General features: G+C 36.2%; 1 protein-coding gene and 1 pseudogene across 1 annotated transcript; one reads left to right on the top strand and one right to left on the bottom strand.

Annotated features, from left to right (window-relative positions):
- Positions 1–16,477: 16,477 nt before the first annotated feature.
- LOC120175733 (protein NRT1/ PTR FAMILY 1.2-like) lies at positions 16,478–18,563 on the bottom strand. Its single transcript, XM_039182293.1, has 2 exons — positions 17,868–18,563; positions 16,478–16,595 (listed from the first exon to the last, which is right to left on the bottom strand). The coding sequence occupies exons 1-2, from the start codon at positions 18,476–18,478 to the stop codon at positions 16,478–16,480; spliced, it is 729 nt and encodes a 242-aa protein (XP_039038224.1). The 5' UTR covers positions 18,479–18,563.
- Positions 18,564–19,112: 549 nt separating this feature from the next.
- Positions 19,113–23,866, top strand: LOC120175732 (annotated as a pseudogene).
- The last annotated feature ends 1,985 nt before the right edge of the window (positions 23,867–25,851 follow it).

Raw genomic sequence — 25,851 nt, 5'->3', positions numbered from 1 at the left:
CTTGGAAGAATATACGGCTCTGCTGAACATCCCAAATGTTAGAAGTCATTCCCTTTACACCAAGGCGATCCGACCCAAGGGGTTCATAACCAAGATGATCATGCTAACGGGAAAGACCAAGGATTAAGTTGAGGAGTACATTCACGATGAGGGGATATCTTGGGCTCAACTGAAGAGTTTGATTTACGAGCAGTTGCCATCCAAGAGGAGGAGAGATAACTTCGCGCTCGCATTATATGGCTTGCTAGTTTTCTCAAGGAAGGAGGATCATTTCAATGTCACCTTAATCGATTTTTTCAAAGTCATTGCCAGAAAGACTAATCCCGAACCATCCATCCTAGCATAAACATTCTTGTCACTAAACCAGTGTAGACGATCGATAGGAGGTCAGTTCACTGGTTGTGCCTCGTTGTTACTAGTTTGGTTGTGGAGTCACTCCTGGATAGTAGAGAAAGGTTGGGCTCAAATATATCAGTTAGATTTCTCTCCTCTAGTAGACTTCCTTGCTATGTGCCAAATCCCGGAGCATCGCAAAAGGAAATATTGGGTTGAAGCCCTCAAGAACATAAAAGATACCGAGATAGCATGAAAAGCTTACTGGTTGCCCAAATAGGACATATTATACAAGTGTGACAACGATAGCTTTATGATATTGCACAAACTATGGGGAGCAGTCGGGTATACTCTACTGATAGCACTCCGACGGTTCAGTACCCGGTAGTTCATACCAGCTACCCACGGTCTGAATGAGGCAGAATTTTCTTTCTCTACCCCTGGTTACCGAGAGCGGATCTCGAAGATCTACACGGCATGGCAAAAACCCCACTTTATGAGCTTCAAGATGATGGAGCATGTATTTACACCAGCCTACGAGGTTTCGAGGTTGAGGAGGATTAATGACAACACCCCAAGGCTGAATTTGGAGGATTGACTAACTATGGAAGCGCGATTGAGGAGGCTCCCGACTGAGGCTGAGTTGTTGTGAGAGGAAATTCAGTTAATGAGTCTAGAGAGAGAAAGAACAAAGAATCTTCTTGGATGAAAAGATAATGTGGGAGATCGAAGAGACAAATTAGTAACATTAGAATAATTCATAAAAATAATGGAGTGTTTACGCTAGGATACGAGATTCGAGGTTGGGAAGGATTAATGACAACACCTAAGGCCGAATTTGGATGATGGGTTGATCATGGAAGCGTGATTGAGGAGGCTCCTAACTGAGGCTGGGTTGTTGAGAGAGGAAATTCGGTTAATGAGCCTAGAGAGAGAGAAAGAACAAAGAAGCTTCTCGGATGAAAAGACAATGTGGGAGATCGAGCTGATTAAGAATGATGGGGTAATAAAGTAGTTAACCAAAGAAAAAGAGAGTCCAAGAGAGTTTCAATGCGATGGACCGGGACCTATAAATGAACATGAGAGCCTAGGGCATGCATCATACCACTAAGGCCTTAAAGATAAAACTCGACGGGGTAGAAAGAAGCGCAAGAAAGAGCCAAGAGGAAAAGAAATGAGCCATGCAACACGCTCAGAGACTGAGAGAACAAAGAGATGAGGCTAATCATGAATTGACACAGAGGAAAAAACAGATTGAGAAGCTTGAAGCAAAACTGATTAGCTTAGAGAAGACTTTTCATAACCTTTACAACAATAACGAGTTCTTTCTTCAAAAAGAGAATGATGTATTGAAGAAGATGATAGCAGAGTTGATATACTCATCTACACGAGAGATGGCCAAGCAGGAAAACGAAGTCTTAAAAGCCAAGATTGTTGAGTTGGAAGTCACAGTACAGAGATGTCATCAGCAAATCCAGCAGTTAGAGGAAAGTCGACCACTGACTAGTGCAGAACTAGGAATGACGCTATGACATCCGATTTTCTCATCCCCGATATCTTGTCAGAGTCATCTGTCATATAGACGTTCATCTTTTATCCCCGTTATTCATCATCTTCTGAAGTAATCTTCGAAATTCGAGGCAAATCATGATGTTATGGTCCTCATTTTGGTGATATTCGTAGTATATTTCTCATCCCAATGGCCTCGTTTTGGGATTACCTCCAATCATTCTCGATGCACGATGTTGCCTGAACACCTAGCAAAGGGGAGATTTGACTTCTGATAAATCTCTCTTTGTCGTCTTGATCTCCTTTTCATCGACCATATTGACTCCCTACCCCCATGATTAGGCAGGGGGTGAGCGTTCACAGCTGGTGTTTTAAACTCCAAATCCCCAGTATTGATGAGGTTTTTTACAACCCTTTTGACGTGAGATTTGGTTAACTGATTGTCCCATTTGACCGCCGATCCAGTCAGACTGTCCTGGAAGCAATGTATCAGAACCTTCTCATTTTCAGTATAACCCGGTATTCTCCTGCAGAACATGGTGTGGTGAGCAAATGGGAAAGTGGTCCCGTCGTATTTTTCGAAGTCTAGTGCTTTGAACTTCGGGGGAAGTATGAGATCAGGAACCAAGCATAGTTCCCTTGCGTTCTTTCCGTAGAAAGGCTCCACTTCTACTGACCTCACCCTTTCCTCTAGACTTTTCAACTATTGGGTTATCTCGCTATTAACCTTTTCCTTTTCTGTTATTTCATGGAAGTTGGGTGGCAGCTCCCCCACGACTGATTCGACAGGCCTTACCCTAGCAGCAAAGGGTAATTCATTTGGAATGCGAGCTTGGTACAATTTTGTTGATTAGCCATGTAGATTTCGGGACGAGTTTCTTGTAGAGCTGGCGATCTAACAGAAATGTGCATTGGGGTAAAACTGGGAAAATGTGAGGGTCCAATGTAACTCCCGGTGGGTGCTGGGGTCGGATAAACTCAGCAGGATGCGATGATCCCGATCCAAAATCTGGGGGATGCGAGGGCTCTTGATTGGGTTACGCTGGCTGGTCAACTGCGGCCTTTCTAACGTAGAATGCTTCTTGAATATCTCTTCGATCGTTTGTAGTATACTGAGTTGCGAGGTTTTTATTTCCGCTTCCTTTTTACTTAGTCTTTTCCTCATTTCCACTTATGTTTCTCATTGGTCTTGTTTAATTCGGGCTAGTCTCTCCTCCATTTTCTTAATTGACTTACGAGTACTGTATAGGTGCAAGGTGTATGTCAGAATCACTACAAATGATCAAAAATTATATTTTATTATTTGGTGAACTTTTTGAATGAATGAATGAATTGTTTCAATGCAATCATTAAGATTTAAACATTTAGAGAAAACAACATGAAAATGTAACTGCAAATGCAAACCGATATTGATTCCAAGATAACTTAGTTAATACAAAAAGTTATCGACAACACACAATGTCTAAGCACTAAGACAAAGATGATACATTAACAATGAACTAAATATAGAATCTAACCCTATCCCCTAATTTTTTGAGCTCTATCATCAACCCTATGATGTGTCACTCTTCCTCTGATTTTGGGATCACAAAAACTCTTAGGGTTGCCGCTTCTTCAGACAATTTATAGACTTGGCGAGCAACACCACTAGCCTGATCCATTACCTTCTTCATTGCTCCATGTTGCCTCTGAATGGTGTTCTTAGCCTGCCATAGCGTCATTCCCAGTTCAAGACTAGTCAGTGGTCACTTTCCTCTAACTGTTGGATTTGCTGATGGCATCTCCGTACTGTGACTTCTAACTCATCAATATTGGCTTTTAAGCCTTCGTTTTCCTGCTTGGCCATCTCTCGTGTAGATGAGTAGATGAACTCTCCTCCCTCCAACTCTGCTATCCTCTTTTTCAATACCTCATTCTCTTTTAAAGAAAGAAACATGTTGTTATTGTAAGAGTTCTGAAAAGTCTACTCTAAGCTAATCAGCTTTGCTTCAAGCTGCTCAATCTGTGTCAATTTCTGATTAGCCTCATCTCTTTGTTCTCTTAGTCTCTGAGCGTGTTGCATGGCTCGTTTCTTTTCCTCTTGGCTCTTCCTTGCGCTTCTTTCTACCCAGTCGAGTTTAATCTTTAAGGCCTTAGCGGTATGATGCAGAACCTAGGTTCTCGTGTTTTTTATAGGTCCTGGTCTAGCGCATCTAAACTCTCGTAGACTCTATTTTTCTTTGGTCAACTGCTTTATTACCCCATCCTTCTTAATCAGCTCAATCTCCCACATTATCTTTTCATCCAAGAAGCTTCTTTGTTCTTTCTCTCTTTCTAGACTCATTAACCGAATTTCCTCTCACAACAACTCAGCCTCAGTCAGGAGCCTCCTCAATCACGCTTCCATGGTTAGTCCATCCTCCAAATTCAGCCTTGGGGTGTTGTCATTAATCCTCCCCAACCTCCAAACCTCGTAGGCTGGTGTAAATACAGGCTCCATCATCTTGAGGCTCATAAAGTGGGATTTTTGCCATGCCGTGTAGATCTTCAAGATCCGCTCTCGGTAACCAGGAGTAGAGAAAGAAAATTCCGCCTCTTTCAGACCGTAGGTAGCTGGTATGAACTGTCGTGTACTAAACTGTCGAAGTGCTATCAGTGGAGTATACCCGATTGCTCCCCATAGTCCGTGCAACATCACAAAGCTATCGTTGTCGTACCTGTATAGTATGTCCTCCTTGGGCAACCAGTAAGCTTTCCATATTATATCGGTATCTTTTATATTCTGGAGCACTTTAACCCAATCTTTCCTCTTTGGATGCTCCGGGATTTGGCATTTGGCGAAGAAGTCTACTAGAGGAGAGAAATCTGACTGATGTCTTCGAGTCCAACCTTTCTCTACTATCCAGAAGTGACTCCACCACCAAACTAGTAACAGCGAGGCACAACCAGCGAACTGACCTCCTCCCAATCGTCTATACTAGTTTATTGACAAGAATGTTTCCGCTAGGATGGCTGGTGCGGGATTAGTCTTTCTGGCAATGACTTCGTCAAAATCGATTAAGGCGGCGTCAAAATGATCCTCCTTCATTGAGAAAACTACCAAGCCATATACTGCGAGCGTGAAGTGATCTCTCCTCCTCTTGGATGACGACTACTCGTAAATCAAACTCTTCAGCTGAGGCTAAGAGATCCCCTCATCGTGAATGTTCTCCTTGACCCATTCCTTGGTCTTTCCCGTCATCGTGATCATCTTGATTATGAACCCATTGGGTCAGATCGCCTTGATGTAAAGGGAATGCCTTCTAACATTTAGGATGTTCAACAGAGCCGTATATTCTTCCAAGGTAGAGGTGATGTCCACTTTACCAAAAATGAAGCATCGGTAAGTCGGATTCCAACACTCAGCCAAGGCTCGAACCACCATTGCATCTATTGGTACCCTTAGCAACTCGACGATGTCACCAGATACCTATCTGAATAGTATCTTTTCATTATTATCCCAGTTAGCTCAAATTCTCGATAACCCAGACCAATGCGCCTGCCTAACTCTGACAATCACTTTCTCTGGCAAAACTGACTCTTCGGTAGCAGAAATGATTCCCCGAACCGTGTCTACCCATACTCGGACCAGGTCTAAACATTTATCGCGTTCTCAGTCCCATTAGAAGACATTGTTACCTTAAACTCTCTTTTTATAGTAACTAGGTAATCTGAGAATCAATACCTTTTATACAATGATATAAAAATGATACATGCAATCTGGAAACAAAGCGATAAATTAGTAACATTAGAATAATTCATAAAAATCAAAGAATAATTAGAGAAAATTTAAAGAATCGGATATAAAACAATCAAAGAAAATTAAAATCATAACCTCATGTGATCTAGTTCTTCTAGGTTATTCACATGGCTCTAGCGAGGTAGGTTTGCTAAATTCTCTATATGAGGCTCGGTTCAAGCAAAGGTTCCCAAGCCATCTTTACAACCTACTAAGGTTGCCTCCTCTGGCCCATTACAGACTTACGAATCGGATTCTACTTAGGGGATCACACCGCTAAAGCGTATCTCGGAACTGATATCCGAATAGACAACTTAGGATGCTTTCCAGAGATACTTTATCAGACCCACGCAAGGAAGCCCAATGCTCCTCGTGAGTTATGATGTTTCTCCCTACTTAGTTAAACTGGGTTAGAGCTCGGGTTCAGAGCTATGATATGCAACAATTTTAAATAATTCCACAAAAGTGTAAGCATTAACCAGAGAACAATGTTTTTATTATTTTGAAATATCATAATGAACCGTAAATTAAATAAGATTGAACTCGTAATTTCCAAAATAATAAATATAGGGTAACCAACTCATGGCTCAACTCACAATATGTTTAAAAAACAAAAGTCCCCAGGCGCGAAGTAAAGTTGTCGACACCTTGGATGACCACAGGCGGCGTCTGGCAGGTCATTCTGGTGGCACTGATAGCTGAAAGGTTATTAAGGTTAAGTTAGATTTAGGTTAGGGTTAGGTAATGGGTCGGGTTTGGATCTATTTGGGCCTGGGTATGGGTTTTATTTGGGCTTAGTCTAGGGTTTAATTTGAGTCTTTTTTGGTTTTTATTTTTTGGTTTGGTTTAGTTGGGGCCTAGAGAGAAAAATGGTGATTACAACTTTGTCTCTTCAGAAGAAGATTGGAATGACTCAATAATTATAGTCTCAATTTGGGCATGGGAGCTCAAATCTTTTCTCCTCCCAATCTCCCCCAAAAAGAGCAAGGTTAGATTCTGTTTAGGCGGATATAATTAATTAATATAAATAAATACAAAGTGTTGGATAACAATCTGGAATGGAAATACAGAGACAGTGGAAAGATGCCATCCAGAGGCAAGAAGTTGGCATTGAGCTAATTGTATCCATATAGAAAGAAATAAAACAACACTTAAATTACTAAAATCCAAATCCAACAGCAAAGAAATAACACCAAGACAAATAAATAATACACAAACACTATCATATTGTCAGTTTACAGGCAAGAATACCATCAATGCAGTATAAACATCTAGGAGAAAACCAGAAAAAATTTAAGAAAGGAAAATACCGAATTGGTTGAGCCATCATTTTTAAGGATTTTAGTTAGCATTTTAACCATACATGAACATTTATGATCACCTGCAGCAAGACAGAGAACAACCATGCATTGAGCTATTGAATACAATGCTTGTTTCGCAACATCGCCAGATTGAGATGGTTTTGCACTTGAAAGAAGAGATTCCAGTAATGCATCAAAACTAGTGTTTTCCGAATACACCAAGCCAGCGAAAATTTATCCTTGAAGATTTGATTGGAATAATCATATCTTCACACCATTCTTTCTTCCTTATACCTTCATATTGCTTACGTTTTTGGCAGGCCACAAGAGGATCGACACCAAGTAAATTTATCAGTATTGATTGCATTCGTCATGAAATCTGCTATGTTGTCTTTGGTATGGATCTTCTGCATATCTACCGTCCCTTCTACCACCTTTTCACGAATAAAATGGTATTGAACTCGTATGTGCTTTGTCCTTGAATGAAATGCTAGATTCCTTGCTAGATGCAAGGCGCTTTGACTGTCACAAAACAGAGAGACATACTCTTGATTGTGCCCAAGCTCCTCCAATAGCATCTTCAACCAAATTGCTTCTTTACTGGCTTGTGTAACTGCTACATATTCTACCTCTGTTGTGGATATAGCCACAACTGGCTGCAATTTTGAAACCCAACTTACAGCTCTACCAGCAACTTTGAACACATATCATGTAGTAGATTTGTTTTTATCCAAATCCCTACATAGTCAGAATCAACATACCCATTGATAAGTAAGTTTGATCCTCCGTAACATAATGCAATATTTGAGGTCCCTTTGATGTATCTCAGGATCCTCTTTACTGTATTCCAATGCTCTTTGCTTGGATTCACCATGTACCGACTAACCACTCCCACTGCTTGTGCAAAGTCTGGTCTTGTGCATATGAAGCGAACATTAAACTTCCTACTGCTGATGCATACGATACTCGAGACATCTCCATCATCTCTTCTTCACTGCTAGGACTCATACTGGAGGATAATTTGAAGTTAACAGGAAGAGGGGTAGAAATTGGCTTACAATCTTTCATGTTGAATAGTAACAAGATCTTATTCAAGTAATTCTTTTGTGAAAGTCAAATTTTCCTATTACTTCTGTCTCGGTGAATTTGCATCCCTAGAATCTTATTTGTTGATCCCAAGTCCTTCATTTTGAATAGCCAATTGTGCCTTCAATTATTCAATATGATCTTTGTTGGGTCTTGCAACCAACATGTCATCCACATACAACAGCAATATAACAAAATCGTTATCACCAAACCTCTTGAAATAAGTACAAGGGTCTGCATTAAGTCTGTTGTATCCAAGACACATAATGAATGAATCAAATCTCTTATACCAACACATCGGCGCCTTCTTTAGACCGTACAGATATTTATTCAACCTGCAAACCAAGTTCTTCTTTTCTTTTTCTTCAAAACCTTCAGGCTGGAGCATATAAATTTCTTATTCAAGATTTTCGTGAAGAAAAGTTGTTTTAATATCTAGATTCTCTAGATGTAAGTTCAATGTAGCACACATTTCCAAGACAACTCGAACTGTTGTTAGTTGAACTACAGGAGAAAAGATTTCATTGAAATAAATACCTTCTTTTTGAGCATATCCTTTGACCACCAGTCTTGCACGATACCTCTCAACTTGATCGTCACCATTTTGCTTGATTTTGAAGAACCATTTGTTACCAATTGGCTTCCTTCCTTGTGGTAGTGGAACAAGGTACCATGTATTATTTTTATGAAGTACTTCAATTTCTTCTTGCATCGCCATTATCCACAGTAAAGCATCTGAGTTGTTTATTGCCTCCTGGAATGTTGATGGCTCACTGTCCTCTGTTAAAAGGCAGTATGCAATATTTAATTCTATAATATAATCTAAGGGTCAATTGGGATGTCTTCTCATACGATCTGATTGACGAGTTGTTGAAGCTTCAGAACTCTTTGGTTCTTGTTCATCATGTACTAGTTCTGCTTCAGAAGAATCTCCTTGTTCAACCTCATTTTCTACATGTATCTGTGCAGTCTCTGACTTTTCAATTCTATCATCATCTTCTTTTCTTTGTAGTTTATCTTCTACAAAGATAACATCCATGCTGATGATCACTTTGAGGACAGTGGGATCCCATAAGCGATACCTCTTTACACCATCAGCATACCCCAAGAATTTGCATTTCCTGGATTTTGGATCCAACTTTGAAATTTCTTGGGAGTTGTACATCACGTACACAATACTTCCAAATACATGGAGGTTTGAATAATCAACTGGTTTACCAGTCCACATCTCCATTGGTGTCTTCAGCTCTATTGCAGTTGATGGAGCTCGATTCACCAAATAACAAGCGGTATTATCTGCTTCTGCCCATAATGATTTTTCTAGGCATTCATCCTTCAACATTGTTCTTGTTCTTTCTAACAAGGTTATATTCATCCACTCTGCCACTCCATTTTGTTGAGGAGTGTTCGCCACTGTGAACTGTCTTTTGATGTATTCTTTCCTATAAAAGTCATCAAATTATTCACTTGTGTATTCTTCTCCATTATCTGTTCTAAAACACTTGATCTTATTTCCAGAATCAAGTTCCACCCGTGCTTTGAAGTTTTTTAAAGTTGAAAACACATCTGACTTCTTCTTAATAGGGTACACCCAATATCTCTTGGAGTAGTCATCAATAAATGAGACAAAGTATTTTGCTCCGCCTAGGGATGTAACTGGTGCTTGCCATACGTCAGAATGAACCAATTCTAGAACAATTTTGCCTCTAGAATTTGACGTGTTGAATTTCAACCAGTTCTGCTTACTTGTTATGTAATGCTCACACAAAGTAAGTGATACAATTGTTAAGCCTGTAAGCCTTTGCTCCACAAGGACTTTATTTTCTTGTTCTGACATGTGTCCAAGTTTCTGATGCCATTGCATTGCAGAATCTGAACTACATGAGGCAAAAGAGGCTTCTGCTTTTAGCAAAGTCTCTTCCTTCAGCATGTACAAGTTTGCTGCTATCTTTTTTCCTTTCATCACCACAAATGCTCCACAGAACACCTTCATGATTCCTTTCCGTGTTTCAATCTTGCTTGTATTATTATCCAACAATTTGTAAGATAATAAATTTTTCTTCAGGCCTTTCACATGTCGCACATCTCGAACAACTTTAATTGTTCCATCATACATCTTCAATTTGATGGTTCTCACGCTAATGATATCTAAGGCATGATCATTGCAACTATACACAGATCCTCCTGAGATAGGTTCATAATGATGGAACCATTCTCTTCTTGAGGTCATGTGATATGTTGCTCCCGAATCAATGAGTCATATATCTGCAAATCATTTTCTACCTTCCACGGTTGTTGACGATTCACAACATAGAGCATCTCCATCATCTGAAGTGTTTGTGGTATTTCCTTGTGGATTAGAGTTTTTATTTAGACTCCAACAATCATTCTTCAAGTGACCTTTCTTTCCACAGTTGTAGCACTTTAAATTCTTCTTACTTCTCGACTTTGATCTACCATGTTTGTGACTGCTGCTTTGGTCATGTTTTGTTGATCTCCCTCTCATCGTTATCAATACTTCTGCTTGTTGCATATTTACTTGTATGTCTTTCTTGTTCTTGCTCGATTTTATTCTTGTAGAACAGCAGCTGCAACGTCATCGCAGACTAGACTGGTGACATTACTATTTGTCAAGTTGATGATGAGTTGATCATGCGAATCAGGTAAACTTTGAAGTACAAGTTCAGCACGTTCGTGTTCTCTTATTATACATCTTAAGGATGTAAGCTGAGAAAATAAAGTGTTCAGTGTGTTTAAGTGCTCCGTCACTGAAGTAGATTATGGCATACGGAGAGTTTACAATTTCCTCTTAAGGAAAATTTTATTGTGCAACGAAGTGGCCTCGTACAGTTTGTTGAGATAATCTCATATCTCCTTAGTTGTCTTCTTCTACTCGATGCTTGACAATACTTTATCTGCTAATGCTAGATGAAAGTTTGCCATAGCATTCCCGTCCATTTCGATCCATTTGTTGTCATCTGTGAAATCTACTGGCCTTTCACTTATAGCCTCTAAACAACCGTCTTTCCTCATGATAACTTTCATCTTCAATTTCCACAATGAGAAATTTATCCCGTTGAACTTTTCAATATCAAATTTCGTTATCATAGCTTCTATTACGGATAGCTCCCATTATTTCACTGTCGTGAATAGTTCTCTGGAACCTTCAAAGAATGAGTAATACCTTCTTACTTTCTTATGTTGGAGGATCCACCTTTTGGTGGCAACCATAAAGACAATAAGTATATATACACACTCAAAATAGCTCTGATACCAATTGTTGCAGAATACAGCTATCAGATAGAGCAAAATCGTAACTGATAATTTGAGAAAATAAAAATGAAGATAAAAAAGACACAAATTTTACATGGAAAACCCTTAAATAGTATAGGGTAAAAACCACGGGCAACAGTAGAAGAATTTCACTATGAGAAAATAGAAATTATAACTTCTCTCGATTTAACAAGGAGAAAACAATAACAATTCTCTCTTGATAAAAATGAGAAAACAACTCTAAAGAAAACTCTCTAAATTCTCTAGTATTTGGAGAAAGCTAGAATGATTTGGGATGGTTTTGAAGCTAAATGAGTTAGGGTATTTATAGTTGAAGCTTAAGGACTAATCTTGTAAATATTCTAAAGTACAAGGATTAAATATGTAATTATCCCATTACCCAATTTCAACAAATGTTGCACCGAATGTTGAAAACAATGTGCATACCACTGAAAGTTTTTGGCCAGCTTTCCACCTACAGAAATTGCTCAATTTGCAGTTGCCAATTTGGACTTTTAACAAGCTACCAATTTAGACTTTTAACACATTCCTGCCCTGAGGACACTTAACAAGATGCTTACTGTAAGGACATGGATATGTTCTGTTTCTTGTGTTATTTCATTGCAGCTTACAGTTTGGTCTGATGAGGAGTTAACATTTGTGTGCATGATGGTCTGGATACCTTCATGGACCAGACTAAATTCTATTACTTGTTGAAAGATGCCCCGGACTTCGAAAGAAGAAGAAAGGATGATAAATGGTGGTTGTCTATTGTTACATGTCAGTCGGGCGGTGTGTCCGAAGCAGTACGGAAGAATCTGAAGGTTCAGAAGGAATGTGTAACACAAGTTCTTAAAGCAGCAATGACCATCAATGCTCAACTCCTATTAGAGATGGATATCCCTGAAAGCTACATTGAATCCCTCCCCAAGGTAAGTAATGAAACTCTCTTGAACCTCGGGTTTATGCAACTCGATTCTCACATCGTGTTTTTGGTATTGCATTGTTAGAATGGGAGAGATAGTCTCAGTGATTCGATCTATAAGAGCATCACAGACGAATTCTTCGATCCGGATCACTTTCTTTCCAGTATGAACTCTCATCAGATCACAAGATTTATACCTCAAAAATAGGGTTGAAACATCTATAGTGATTTGGAAGAGGAAAATGCACCAAAAGGATGGGAAATCATGGGGCTCTGGTGTCAGCATTGAGAAAAGAGAACTGTTTGAGGAAAGAGTGAGATTATTCTACACCTTCTCAAGGAAAGGTTCCCTGGACTCCCTCAATCTTCACTAGACATTAGCAAAATCGAGTACAACAAGGTAATTTCTTCGGCCGATGGACCGACATTCCGAACGAAACAATACGAGTTCTGTTGGTGTTACACAAATCTTAGGCCATTGAATTGATTGAGTGTTGTTTGGCATTACAGGATGTAGGGAAGGCTGTCCCGGAGAGCTATTCAAGAATACTGAAAAACTTGACACACAGTTCTATCCCAAATCGAAGATGTCATCCAAGCTGATTTTCTCCCAGTAGAATCGAACCCTTTAAAGAGGAGAGGAAGCCTGCAATGACCAGAGACGATTCGATGATAACCCTTTCAGATTTACTAACTTGGGGTGCAGATCAAAATGAGATTGAGGAACAAAGAACTTGATCCAAAGAAATTGATCCAAAGAACTTGCAGAAGCTAAACATGTTGATTAGCAAGAAGGTAACTTATTTGGACAGCTTGAGTGGATCAAAGAGCCCAACATCACGCCATTAATGGAGGAGAACATGAAGATTAAAGGGGAGAAAAGGAATAAAGATAAAACTGGAAGAAGGTAGAGAGATAGAGGGTGATAGATCTTGAAGTTAGCAACCGAAAATATCATTCTTTTTATTGATTTTGACTTCAAAATTCATTTCTTTAATATAAAATATTACTACACCCTGATTATTGTGTATTTTTTAAGAATCAATCTTTCTTTAATTTTGACTATTTATCTAACTTCTGTTCACATATTTTAAGTTTTTTAGTAATATTTGATTCATTAAGCAAAGAGAAGATGAAAGCAACGATGATAATCCTCCTTAGGTTCCATATGGAAAACATCCTCCTCCTGGGAGATAAAAGATTGCATGACGTAAATGTTTAAACTCGATTTCTCTAATTCATTGAGATAATTTATTGAGTTATGCATGATTAATGATATAAGAATGGATATATAACAACTATTAGTTAGTTGAAACAATGAATTGTTTAATCTTTTAAATAATATCAGTTTGAATCTGAATTATTCAATTAATTTTATATAAGGTAAACTATTTGAATAGTCCCTTAATTATAAGGAGAGTTGCACGAACCAACTTACTTCAATGATTAAAGAAATCATTGTTGTTCCTAGAAGTCCCGATTCGAACATCAGCAGCTGCAGCACGGTGATTGAGTATTCATTGTCAAATGATTGAAGAGTACTCAGAACAAATACTAATTTATAATCACCCTAAATCAAAAAATTAAACACATTGATGTAACTATTAAGAAAGTTTATATAATTACAAATTTGACTTTTATTATTTAAATAATTTATCAGTTTTATCCCAATTTAAATATAAATCAATAAGTTTATTCATTTAATCAGTTGGTGAAATATATCACCATTAGAGAAATTTACTCTTAATTTTAATTAATTTAATTAATAAATTTTTATTTAATTGGATAGTGATACATAATTTCATCGGATGAAATATTTAAAATCAAAGTGGGGTCAAATCTAAGAAATGACAGTTTTTAATTTATTTTCGAACAACAAATGCCAACTATTATTAGAATGAAACCAAAACAATAGTCCCTCCGATCTTCATCCATTGGAAACGTTGTTTAGTTTTTTTCTTTTGTATTTTGTACCGACGGTATCAAGAGCACAAGATATATTTTTCTGGTGACATTTAAATTTCCGTTTAGTTCTCTCAAAAGATGCCTTGTTGTTAATAATCATGAAGCTTTATATAAAGAAGACACGTATAATTATTTTAGTGGAAGAAATTCGAAATTTGATCTACATTGTTTAAAGTAAACAACCGATAAAGGTAATATCAACGTTATATATGTCTATGACCTTATTTTAATTTGTTCTGGGGGCGAATTAAGAGATAAAAGACTTCGAATAGTGAGAGCTCTCGATCTAGTGAAAATAAATTTAAAAGTTATTCGTCCAGAGATGAATACGTTTTTAGGCTTAATGTCGTGGAATCGTCACAACATTGCCTTCCCAGAAAAAATAAATCGAAGCATGTAATTGTCCTACCAACTGTTCGTGTAATTCATACCACCAACTTTGAAAAATAAACTATAACAATCTATGTACTTGTTATGCTTCTTGTTTTCTAGAACCATGAAATAATTTTGTTTTGTAACATTTTACATAAAGGTCATGCTTATAGTTAGTATGTCTATTTATAACAATCTAATTTTTATGTTATTTTATTAAATATTATGTAATAAAAATATTATGTGTAAATATTATATTACGTAGTGGTTATGTTATTTTATTAAATATTATGTAATAAAAATAAAAATGATTACATTTAATTTGAAATACATAGCTCACGTTTCCAATACACGAGATATGTTGAAAACCTCTCGCGATAAATTCTTCGGGACATTTCGATATCTCGGGTACTTCATATTTTGTGTAACGCGAGGTCATTAATACCAAAATTAAATTACATTTTTTGAAAAGAGTGTCCATGTCGGACATACCTCGTGCCTTGTACATATCGAGACACTTACTCGCTTTTCTTAGGACACGAGGTAGTTTTACTTATGCAATTTAGAAGTATTTTTCTAATAAAACTGGTGAGAGAAGTACAGTTAAAAAATAATAATGCCGAATAAGTAAATAGTGGTGAACAAACTAAAAACAAGGTAAGCTGGAAAGGAAAATGAAAAAAGACAACTTACTGCAGAAAGGAGGGAGTCAAGATGAGTAATGTCTATAGAAGATACTGCCCTGCTAGAGCCTTCAAAGTAGTTTGTGATGCATTTAACTCATATAAATAAAAAGAGAGAATTAAGCTAAGATACCTCAAAAAGAATATTATGTCTTGGAGTAATATAAATAAAAAATAAATAAAAAGACACCTGGAGCAAGGCGATAACATCAGGTGCAAGATGATTGGAATGGTGCATGACCCCAACAAGCTGGTTGTAACTAAATTTATGAAATTTTAAAAAATCATAAAAAATAATTATCTTGCAACAAGAGAAAACTCGATAGGGTTGTTGTAATTGAAGTCATAAATGAGAATCGATATCAAGCCCACGACAGTAGCAATATCAGACAGCCAACGACATACGCTTTTTGACCCGACTGGACAATTGCAGCATTGTAAAGCACTCGGTACATAAAAGCCAAAATTGTCGAGCCCCAATTGGTATTACGGTACACAATGAAGTCTTCCAAATATCAAAAATACTAAGTGTGAACTAAATTACCATATTTATCCAGTAATAATACCCATTTGATCAGTTGGAGAAGATATGCTTGAGACGCGAACATAACCTCATCCTCGGCAAACTCGTTCGTCACTTGGAATTTTGATTCCAACCATGTTAACCATACCCGAAAGTCGTCGATGATGTCGGATGGTGGCCATTTTCCCAAAACTTGGTAGACTAACGATGCGGGGTCGTACATGTTCTGACTCACCATGGGGGCTCCATTCATAGGAACACTGAGTTGGTAAGTGAAGTCTTCCAAAGTAATGGACGTTTCACCACTCGAGAAGTGAAACTTGTGCCTCTCGGGCCACCAACATTCGACCAGAGCCTCAATCAACATCGTGTACAACTTGAAGCCTCGCACAAATATGACCGAAAATAAACCGGATTGCTACATATATATCATGGTCCGCTAATGTGACTCTCTGTATGTCATCCTGCACTTACAAATATTCCATTCATCATCCAACCGATGTACGATCGACGAAACATTAACGTTATCCATGTGCAATATATATTCTTAGGTTGTCATTTTTTGATATTTTGACCGAATATCATTGATTTAACGTGGATATATATTGCAACAAACACTATGTAGCAACAAATTTAATAGCATTTTTATTTTTTTCTACTTTACTAGCACAAACACTATGTAGGCAAATCTTTAACTGCAACAACAGTCATTTCATGACTTTTAACAACACCAGTCAAGCTAGGGTTGGTTCACTTTAGAGTCTGCATGGCTATCGTTGGTCCCTTGATTAGCCAACTCCTCTTCTTTTCTCCAACCATTCCCTGCATGGCTAACTTTGGTTGGTTGGTCACCACATGGTCCATAAGCCTAGGCAGAAACAAAGAAATACAGTAGATTGATAAAGCTCAATATTGCTAAAACCCAGTAGTAATTGTCAATCAGGGCCGATTTTGACTTTTTCTTGACCCGGGAAAAAATTAAAAAAAATGGGCCATAATTTAAAAGAATATTAAAAAATATACAATATAAAATTTTAATTATTTTTTTTATCAAATTAAATAAATTTTAATTCAATACAATATCAAAAATGTCAAAAACATATTTAAGTATATAAATACTTATAAAAAATATTGTCTTCGAACATTTCTTGATGCAAAATCATGGATGATAGTGTCAACATCAATGCTTTCCAACATATTTTTCTCAATATATAACATAGCTAGCTCATTCAATCTTTCTTGTGACATTGTTGACCTCAAGTAATTCTTCAATAATTTCAGCTTTGAAAAACTTCTTTCCGCGGATGCTACCGTTATCGGCATTGTTAATAAGATTCGATAAGCAATTGAAAATTAGGATAACAATCTCTAGCTTTAACAAACTCAAGAACTTTAAGCGCTGATATGAATACATTTGGCAAAATCAATTGCAACACATTCATTTCAGAATAAAAATCATCTGCATCAACATCCGACAAATTATTATGAGAAAAAATAATCTTAAAATTATTACAACATTCTTTTAATTTATTGTCATCTAATGACTTCAACCTTGTAGAATCAATTAAAAATCTAAAATAATTTTCAAAAATCTTTAACTGCTCAAATCAATCTTTCAAAAAAGCGATCGCCATATCAACAACAAAAAAAAATAATTAACTTTAAAAGACTCCTCTGCTAATTGCATTTCTTCATCATGGTCATTCTCATCAAATTGTCTTTTTCTAAAAATACGACGCTTAGTCGGAAAAATTAGCTCTATGTTCATATCTAATGCATAGCAATATTTATACTAGCTTCAAACCCCTTATTTCTATAGTTTCCAAATTGACATTATGATTAATTTAGTTTTTAACGTTATGACGAGAACAATAATTCAATAAGAAATAAGTTTATAGGCCATGCTTCTAATTTAGTTTATTAATATTTATGGGTCCTACTTTTAATTTAGTATATTAATATAATTTTTAACGTTATGATGAGAACAATAAGACAATAAGAAATAAGTTTATGGGTCCTCTTACATTAATTAAGAAAATAGTATATTAATATTTATGGACCCTATTTTTAATTTAATTTATGAAAATATGATAAATTAATATAAATTAAAATTATGGGCCTAGGCAGGTGTCCGTCTTGCCTCTGCCTAGAGCCGGCCCTGTTGTCAATACGACCTTTGTTTATATTGGTTGAAACCCAACTCTCTTCTCCACCTCTTGATGTAATGTCATCGATGACGCTCATGACGACGCTAGCTAATAAGTTTGCCACGGCCAATCCGAGTCCAAATAGCGCGGCGGCTATGCTTGACTTGCTCTTGGGTAGTTCGGAGTAAAAGAACTCGGTCTGGCCTATTGCAGTGAAAGCCTCAGCTAAGCCATTCAAGACAAACTGTGGCACAAGCCATAATGCAGACATGTTCACAACTGCCTGAGGATTGTTTAAGAATCCTTCCCTGATCGCTTTTCTTCGCCTAGAGTTCTCGACGAATGCCGAAACCGCCATAGCCATGCTCGTGAGAAATTGACCGATCCCCATCCTTAGTTTGACGCCGATCCGTACCAATTTACCCTTGAGTTTCGATGCCATGGGGAGAATGGCACGATCATAGAGAATAACCCATAGTGCAAGGGATATTATGTTGAACATTCCATAAGAGCCTGCAGGAATCTGAAACTCCTTTGTGAGGTGCCTGTCCATGGAGGTTGCTTGAAGTACAAGGAATGAATTTTGGCTTAAATTTATCGACATTATGATTCCAGTAGACCACAATGGTAAGACTTTGATAAGTGCTTTTAGCTCTTCTACTTGCTCCACCGTGCAAAGACTCCATGGATTTGAAATCGTCCAGTTCCTTTTGCAAAGACTTGTGATACTAGAGGAATAAGATTGATAATCGACCTATCTTTTTAAAATCAAAACGTTTTCAAATCAAAAAGAGCTCGTTGATTCGGAAGTTGTTCTGATTTATAGTTGGGAGGAAGAAGAATCGGTTGATAGCAAGTTCGACTTCCTATGAACACACTTGGTGGGTGTCCGCTAAGAGAAATTGAGATCGGACTTGATTCTCATTGAGGCAACATAGTTCAGTTTCGGCTGGACGAATGAAAATGAGAATGTTATCTTTTGTGGGGCGATTAACACTAGTGAGGTCGGTATTATCAAACATACCGACCTCCATGAACATGTTTAATGAGTTTCGTCATTGGATCAACAAAAAGACTGACGTGTAAATGATCACTATGTATCTTGGGAGTGTATTTTTCAAATCCCACCATTAAAAGCCATCTCCATGAAAATGCATTTGCGCAGCTCCAATGGTTCACATTGTTTAAAGAAAAAATTACTAGTATTGCTTGCTTAACGGTTCTAAACCTGTATTCACATGTATTGCTACTACTGCCTAAGAACACGATGTGCAGCAGCTCCCTTGTTCCGATGTCCCAGATGCAACGAGCTTGTTGCAGCGATGCAGCGATGCAGCGGTGTTGTTGAGCATAAAACTCGTGGTGAGTAATTTTCATAGTAGCGACAAAAAGAAAAGGATGATAAGAATGTTATACGCTCGGAAATCTGTATTTGCATACAAATCATTTCAGAAAAATGAAGAATTTTGTTTCGAAGCATATGTAACCCCAAAGGGTATTAATCATTCATTTTTTCAACTGTTACTCGGGTTAACTCACGGAAGAGAAATTCTTCAAAACTGTATTTGCTTTTATGTTATCCAAACTAAGGTAGTGTTGGATTCATCGTGCTCAATTATTTTTACATGTTTCTGTATGTGCTGGAAATCTGTTTCGAACATACTCTAGCCGTTCTTTTTCTACCGTCATCATTTTGATTCATCTGTCATTTGCTAGTTTTGATATGTATCACCAGAATTTTAACATGATATTAGAGTCACAATGACTTGTCGTAGATTATCGTATCGTTCTGATCCATCACTTGTTGCTTGTGTAACAATTGCTCACCCTGTCAATCATCTTTGTTGCTACCATTTTTCGATCTTCAGTCGTTATCTGAATCATTTGAAATTGTTGATGTTCCAGTTATCACCGGATCTAACCATGATAATCTTAAATCCGATGTGTTTTCCTGCCATTTGTAATAAGTCCATTGCTGATCGAAATCATAATAGTTGTCTTCATTGTTACGCTTATGCTTTACTTCTTCGTTATTTGGTGTCTTCTTAGTCTAATTTTTCTCAAATTTTGGTGAGATATCTCCTTTTAATTTTCTTACCTATTGAAGTACCATGTTATTTATGCTCTTTCTTATGATTCTTATGCGATCTTCTACATGCATCTGATTTAATATATATATATATATATATATATATCAAAGTTACTTCTATTGAAGTACCATGGCTAATATTAATAATAATCCTTAAAACGATGAGAGTAGGGGTATAAATAAACTGAGCTTGAATAAATAAAGTTATGTTTGTGTTCGTTTATTTATTTTTAAAAGTTTTGTGTTTGTTCGTTTTGTGTTTACGAACATATTCGTTCAACGTTTGCGAACATGATTATTTAACATTTACGAATATACTTTTAATGTTCGCGAACATGTTTAGTTAACGTTAATTTAATGTCCAGAAACCTAAAAGTATTTCTTCTACCTTATATTTGCGAGTCAAATAAAAATGGTGAAATTATGCCACTAATCTTTAAGTTCTTCATATTTCACAGTTTGAACTCTAAAGTTCACTTATGTTCAATTTAGTTTTTATCTTCATCAATACTTAAAATGTAAAAAAGTAAAACAAAAAGAAATGGAGAATTGAGTAAACGAGCTTATAAACGAGTCGATAAACGAGTTTATTCGTGAACATAAACGAATTGAACATACTTTTATCCGTGTTTGTACGTTTATTAAACAACATAAAATTTTTGTTCATATTTGTTTATTTAGTTTAATAAATGAACGTAAACAAAAGCTATACGAACAATTCATAAACAGTTTATCAAACGCTTTGTTCATTTACAACCCTAGAAGACAGTAATCAAAACATTGTTAGTAACAAAACTTCATCTTAAGGATTATCTTCTAATCTACTAAGAAAATATACGTAATGCTTGATGACCATAATTATCTGCTACGCATCAACAAATCTTACTCTTACTAACAATTAAAGCATGTAGGTTATCGAAATTCACTGATAGCAACGTCACATGGCCACCACAATCTATCACTAAAGAAGGAAATGATAGCATAAACCTTGTCTTTGAACTATATAAAGAGAAGGATAGAGCTCTTGTTTTATGCTTATTCTCTATTGTCAGTGACCTAAAATTGCGTATGAAAATGTGAGGTATCCAAATTCAAATGTAATATATCATCTCATCAATGACATTAATAATATGCAAGTTGAATATACTTATTATAAATGACAATATTCTATGTTTATTAAATATATTTGTCAATCTACCTTTTTTACTTATTCTAAAAAAATTAATTAAAAAATTATTATTTATTTAAAGTATTATGAAGAATTTATTGTCTATGTACAATCAAGTTGTACTTGAATTCTATGGAGGTATTGTCAAGTACCATCAAATGGACCATTGGGTTATGGATTCGATTTCAAAAATACAATATTATTATTAAGGGTAAATGACGTGTTTAGTACTAAAATTATTAATTTTAATATGTTTTATTATTTAAATTATTAATTTTAATATGTTTTAGTACTTAAATTATTAATATTTTAAAATCATATTTAAAGTTTATTTTTCTTTTATTTTAGTATTTTGTTTAAAATTTAACGTTATTTTTTTTAAAATTAGAAGTTTAGATACTAAAACAGACCAAAATTGATAGTTTAGGTATTAAATGCGTTAAATTTTTGATGGGATACTAAAATGAAACAAAACTAAACCTTAGATATGATTTTGAAAATTATTGAAAGTTTAGGTGTTAAAATGGGTTAAAACTGACATATTAGGTACTAAATTCGTAGTTTATCCCATTACTAATGAGCCGACAATTTCAATCCAGTACTTCCATTTCGGTCAGTCCAAGCATTTTCAGAGTTTGGGAGAGAAAGGATGACAGAAAAATGGAAGCACACGGCTCTCCTTGTAATTGACATGCAGGTTTCATCTTTCATCTTACCCCTTTCCCCTTTTTTTAATGCAAATTATATATACTATTATGGCATATGAATCACGAACATTGTAGTTGGATTTCTTCCCCTTCATTGAAAATGGAAAATTTTGGGTTTTGGATTTTTTTTAGAATGACTTTATATTAGATGATGGGTTGATGAGAGTAAATGGAGGCAACGCCATCGTTCCTAATGTCATAAAGGCTGTTGAAATCGCCAGGCAGCGTGGAATTCTCGTCGTCTGGGTAAATTTTCTATTCTCTTATTCACTTTCATCTTTCAGAATTTTCTCTATTCTCTCCGTTTGGTTGGTTGGAAAATTTCACCTACGATGTTTGGTTTATCTAGAAAATGAAAAACCAAAGAGTCTTTTTTATGTTGTCGGTATAATCACATTTATCCGATTTATTAATCGATTAATCTGAATCCCATATGCGAGAGGCCCAATATATATGAAGGGACACTCCCAATCTAGTTTGCTCAATTCGCAAATGCTGGGATTCGAGCTCGTTTATTGTTGATGCAAAATGGTTTATTTTTTTAGTTTAGGGACGGGATCCAATTCTGAGAAATGAACTTTGGGACAAATTCATATTCTTTGAAGTAATTTCAACAGTGTTGTTACAAAGTGCTTCTTCGTTTGTAATCGCTAGATTGTGAAAAGCTTAATTTCGGGTTTAGGTTTCGTGAACACGATTATTTAGGAAGAGACGTGGAACTCTTCCGTCGGCATTTGTACTCTCCAGGGAAAGAGGGACCAACCATGAAGGGAACTTTAGGTGCAGAACTGGTGGATGGCCTTGTAATAAAAGAAGGGGATTACAAGTTGGTGAAGACTCGTTTCAGCGCATTCATTCTTTCCTTCAGAGTAATGGGGTAAATAGTTTAACTGTCGTCGGTAAGGAGATATCGAAACTTGTGAACACTTGAATTTACGTGATTAATTGAGAGGCATTTCTCTCTTTATGCTACATGGAATTAACATTTTCATTGTTTTCTTGATTGTCTGTGGTAGGTGTTCAAACTCCAAATTGCATCCGGCAGACTGTCTTTGATGCCGTAGCACATAATTACCAACCGGTTACCGTTATTGTTGATGCCACGGCTGCTGCAACACCTGATATACATGATGGTACAAAATTTCGCTTCCCTAATCAATTTATCTACCACTAGGATGATGAAAATTGAGTTGATATTATGCAAGAAAACAAAGAAAATTGCTTGGTGGCCCCTACAAATTGCCAGTAGACCTAAGTTAGCATACCAGACCATATGCATGAGAACGTAAGCATGGTGATGCACTTATGCTTATGAACTTAATCATTTATATAGGACGACTTGGAACCTTTAAATGGCGATATTATTGAGTTTTTGGTGGTTAAGAAACTTTATAAAACGGTTTTTGTGGAGATTATGTTAGCTCAAATGGGGGAATTATAGGAATGAAAATCCGATCTCAGACTTGCAGACTTCTATGGTGGTAGTACCGTAAAACAGTAGAGAAGAGCTGATTTTGCCGTGGTAGACTATATAGGTGACTATTTTAACGCTTGTATGAAAGAACTGGAATATAACTAAATGAGGACATGGTCTTGAAAGCCTTGTTTGAGGGTGCTAGAGGGTAGTGACTGTTGACCAAGGTCTTTCATCGAGTTGATGAAAGAGGTGCAATTCGAAACTTGTAAGGAGGGGATGATGTAAGGAACCATCCGTCCCGCCTCATTGCCATCTCTAAATACGAGGTCCAGGGGAACCGGTGGTCGGACTGAATTATAAGACCACATCCAATTCTTTAATCATCTTCTTTGCCATTGCGTGTAAACTTTAACAGACATTTTTGTTCCTTATTTGTCTACCATCGTTGACATAGGAGAAGTTCTTAATTTTTGTAACTTCCAATCCAACTTTGAGAGAACCAAATACATATTATTTTCTTTGAAATTTATACTGATGCAGCCAATCAGTTTGACATGAGAAATATTGGAGTTGCAACGCCAACAATACAGGAGTGGTGTGAAGCCATCTGATCGGTCAGATGGTCGAAGTGATATGTATGCATTCTCTCGATGTCATTAGCCTTGTGGTATCCGAATAACCTTATCGTGTGGAATACCATCATATTTCCATGTTGTACTAGTAAAGATGATTGAGTGTCAGCCGATTCTCTTGACTGCTTCCTTTTATTAGGTCTGTAAATGAACTGAACGTTCAGCAACTGTTCATGGACCGTGCGGCGGGAAGTTCGTTTATGTGCGTTTATTTATTAAATGAACGAACATGAATAATATTTTGTGTTCGTTTAATTAAATGAACGAACGAGACCTATGAACGAACATGAACATAGGTCTCGTTCGTTCATTTACGTTCGTGAACGTTCGGTTATGTTCGTTCGTTTATGTTCATTCATTTATGTTTAACCCAATCTTCTTAAATCAATTTTGGTGACCAATTTGTAAGTATCTTAAAAATATTAATTAATCTGATATTCAACTCCATAATTAACCCAATTTTATTTGGAGATTAAATCCAATATGTTAACCCTGAGGCACCTAGCACCTATACTCATTTCCCCACTTTTTTCCCAAACCCTAGTGTTCACTGGAGAGTGAAGACGATCACTGAAAGCTTCAAAACATGTCATATTATAGTGTAATATGAAGTTTTACAGGTCTGTTTTCATCTCTTTCTCTGTTTTATTTGGCTTAATAGTTAATATGAAAAGTTATTGCGGGTATCTTCACATCTAAAACTCAAGAAAACATCATATTTCTTTCTAGAAATAGATGGGAAGATAAATGTAACAATCGGAAGTATATGAGCATCAGTAAAGAGAAAAATATATAGAATTTTTCAGAAAATAAAACAAAGGTTTCATGTGATTTTTGAAAAAAAGAATGTAATAACGGAAGTAATGAGTTTTTCAGAAAAACTCCATTAATAAGTAGAAAATATACTTTGACAATGAACTTTTGTTTTCATAGTTCTTGTGTGACCTTTAGTTATGGAGTAGACTTTAAGTACGTTAAAATTTTGAATGGTGATTTAGCAATAATATCAGTTACGATATGTAGTATCGAAAGGATTTCGGATCTATGTTATTGTCTTGTAGTCCAATTTGTACCATTCAAAATCTTCATGATGTTAAATTTTCTACTCTACGAATGGAAAAGACCATTATTAACAAACCTAACTAAAGTCTAACATTGATGTCACAAAACTTTTAGCCGGCGAATTTATTAGAAAAACGTAATGAAAAATGATTGTTCATATGTAATCATGGACCACTAAGATAAATGTTATAGCGTTAAATTAAGTCGTGTGAATCATTTAATATCTTTAAAAGATCGATCGAAATATTTGATATCTTCAAACATTTCATCACTGCTAATAAGCTCTTACGCTATTTATCACTGTAGATTTGGTTGATTTGTATTGTTGACTATTTTTCATGAAAGAACAATGGAAGGTAGGCTCTCCAACGTTTATGTTTGTTTATGTTCGTGTTCATTTATGTTCGTGTTCGTTTATTTATTAAATGAACGAACATGAACAAGTTATATTCCTTAATAAACGAACATGAACAAAAAAAATTTTGTTTATGTTCGTGTTCGTTTATTTATTAAATAAACAAACATAAACATACATTCGTTCGTGTGCGTTCAGTTTGTTTACATGTCTACCTTTCATGGAATTATTCATCTTTGGTTTAACCTTCTGAGTTACTTGCTGTGTACAAATGTGCTCGTACAAGTATGGTTAAAATTAGGGGTGTGCAAACCAATCCGTTGATCCGATCTGAAAATTCAGATATCCGATATGTTTTTTGATTTTCGGATAATTCGAATCAGATACCTAAAAATAATTTTGAATAATCGGATCGGATACGGATTGGATAAAATGCACTTTCAGATTATCCGAAAATTCGAAAAATAATTGGGCCTTTAGATTTTAGATACCTTTAGCCTAATAAATGAATAATCTACTAACCCATTTAAGCTCTAACTTAATAACT

Source organism: Hibiscus syriacus, unplaced genomic scaffold (genome assembly GCF_006381635.1).
Source record: "Hibiscus syriacus cultivar Baekdansim isolate YM2019G1 unplaced genomic scaffold, ASM638163v2 tig00112215_pilon, whole genome shotgun sequence".
NCBI classification, from domain to species: domain Eukaryota; kingdom Viridiplantae; phylum Streptophyta; class Magnoliopsida; order Malvales; family Malvaceae; genus Hibiscus; species Hibiscus syriacus.
This window is presented reverse-complemented; position numbering and strand designations above follow the sequence as displayed.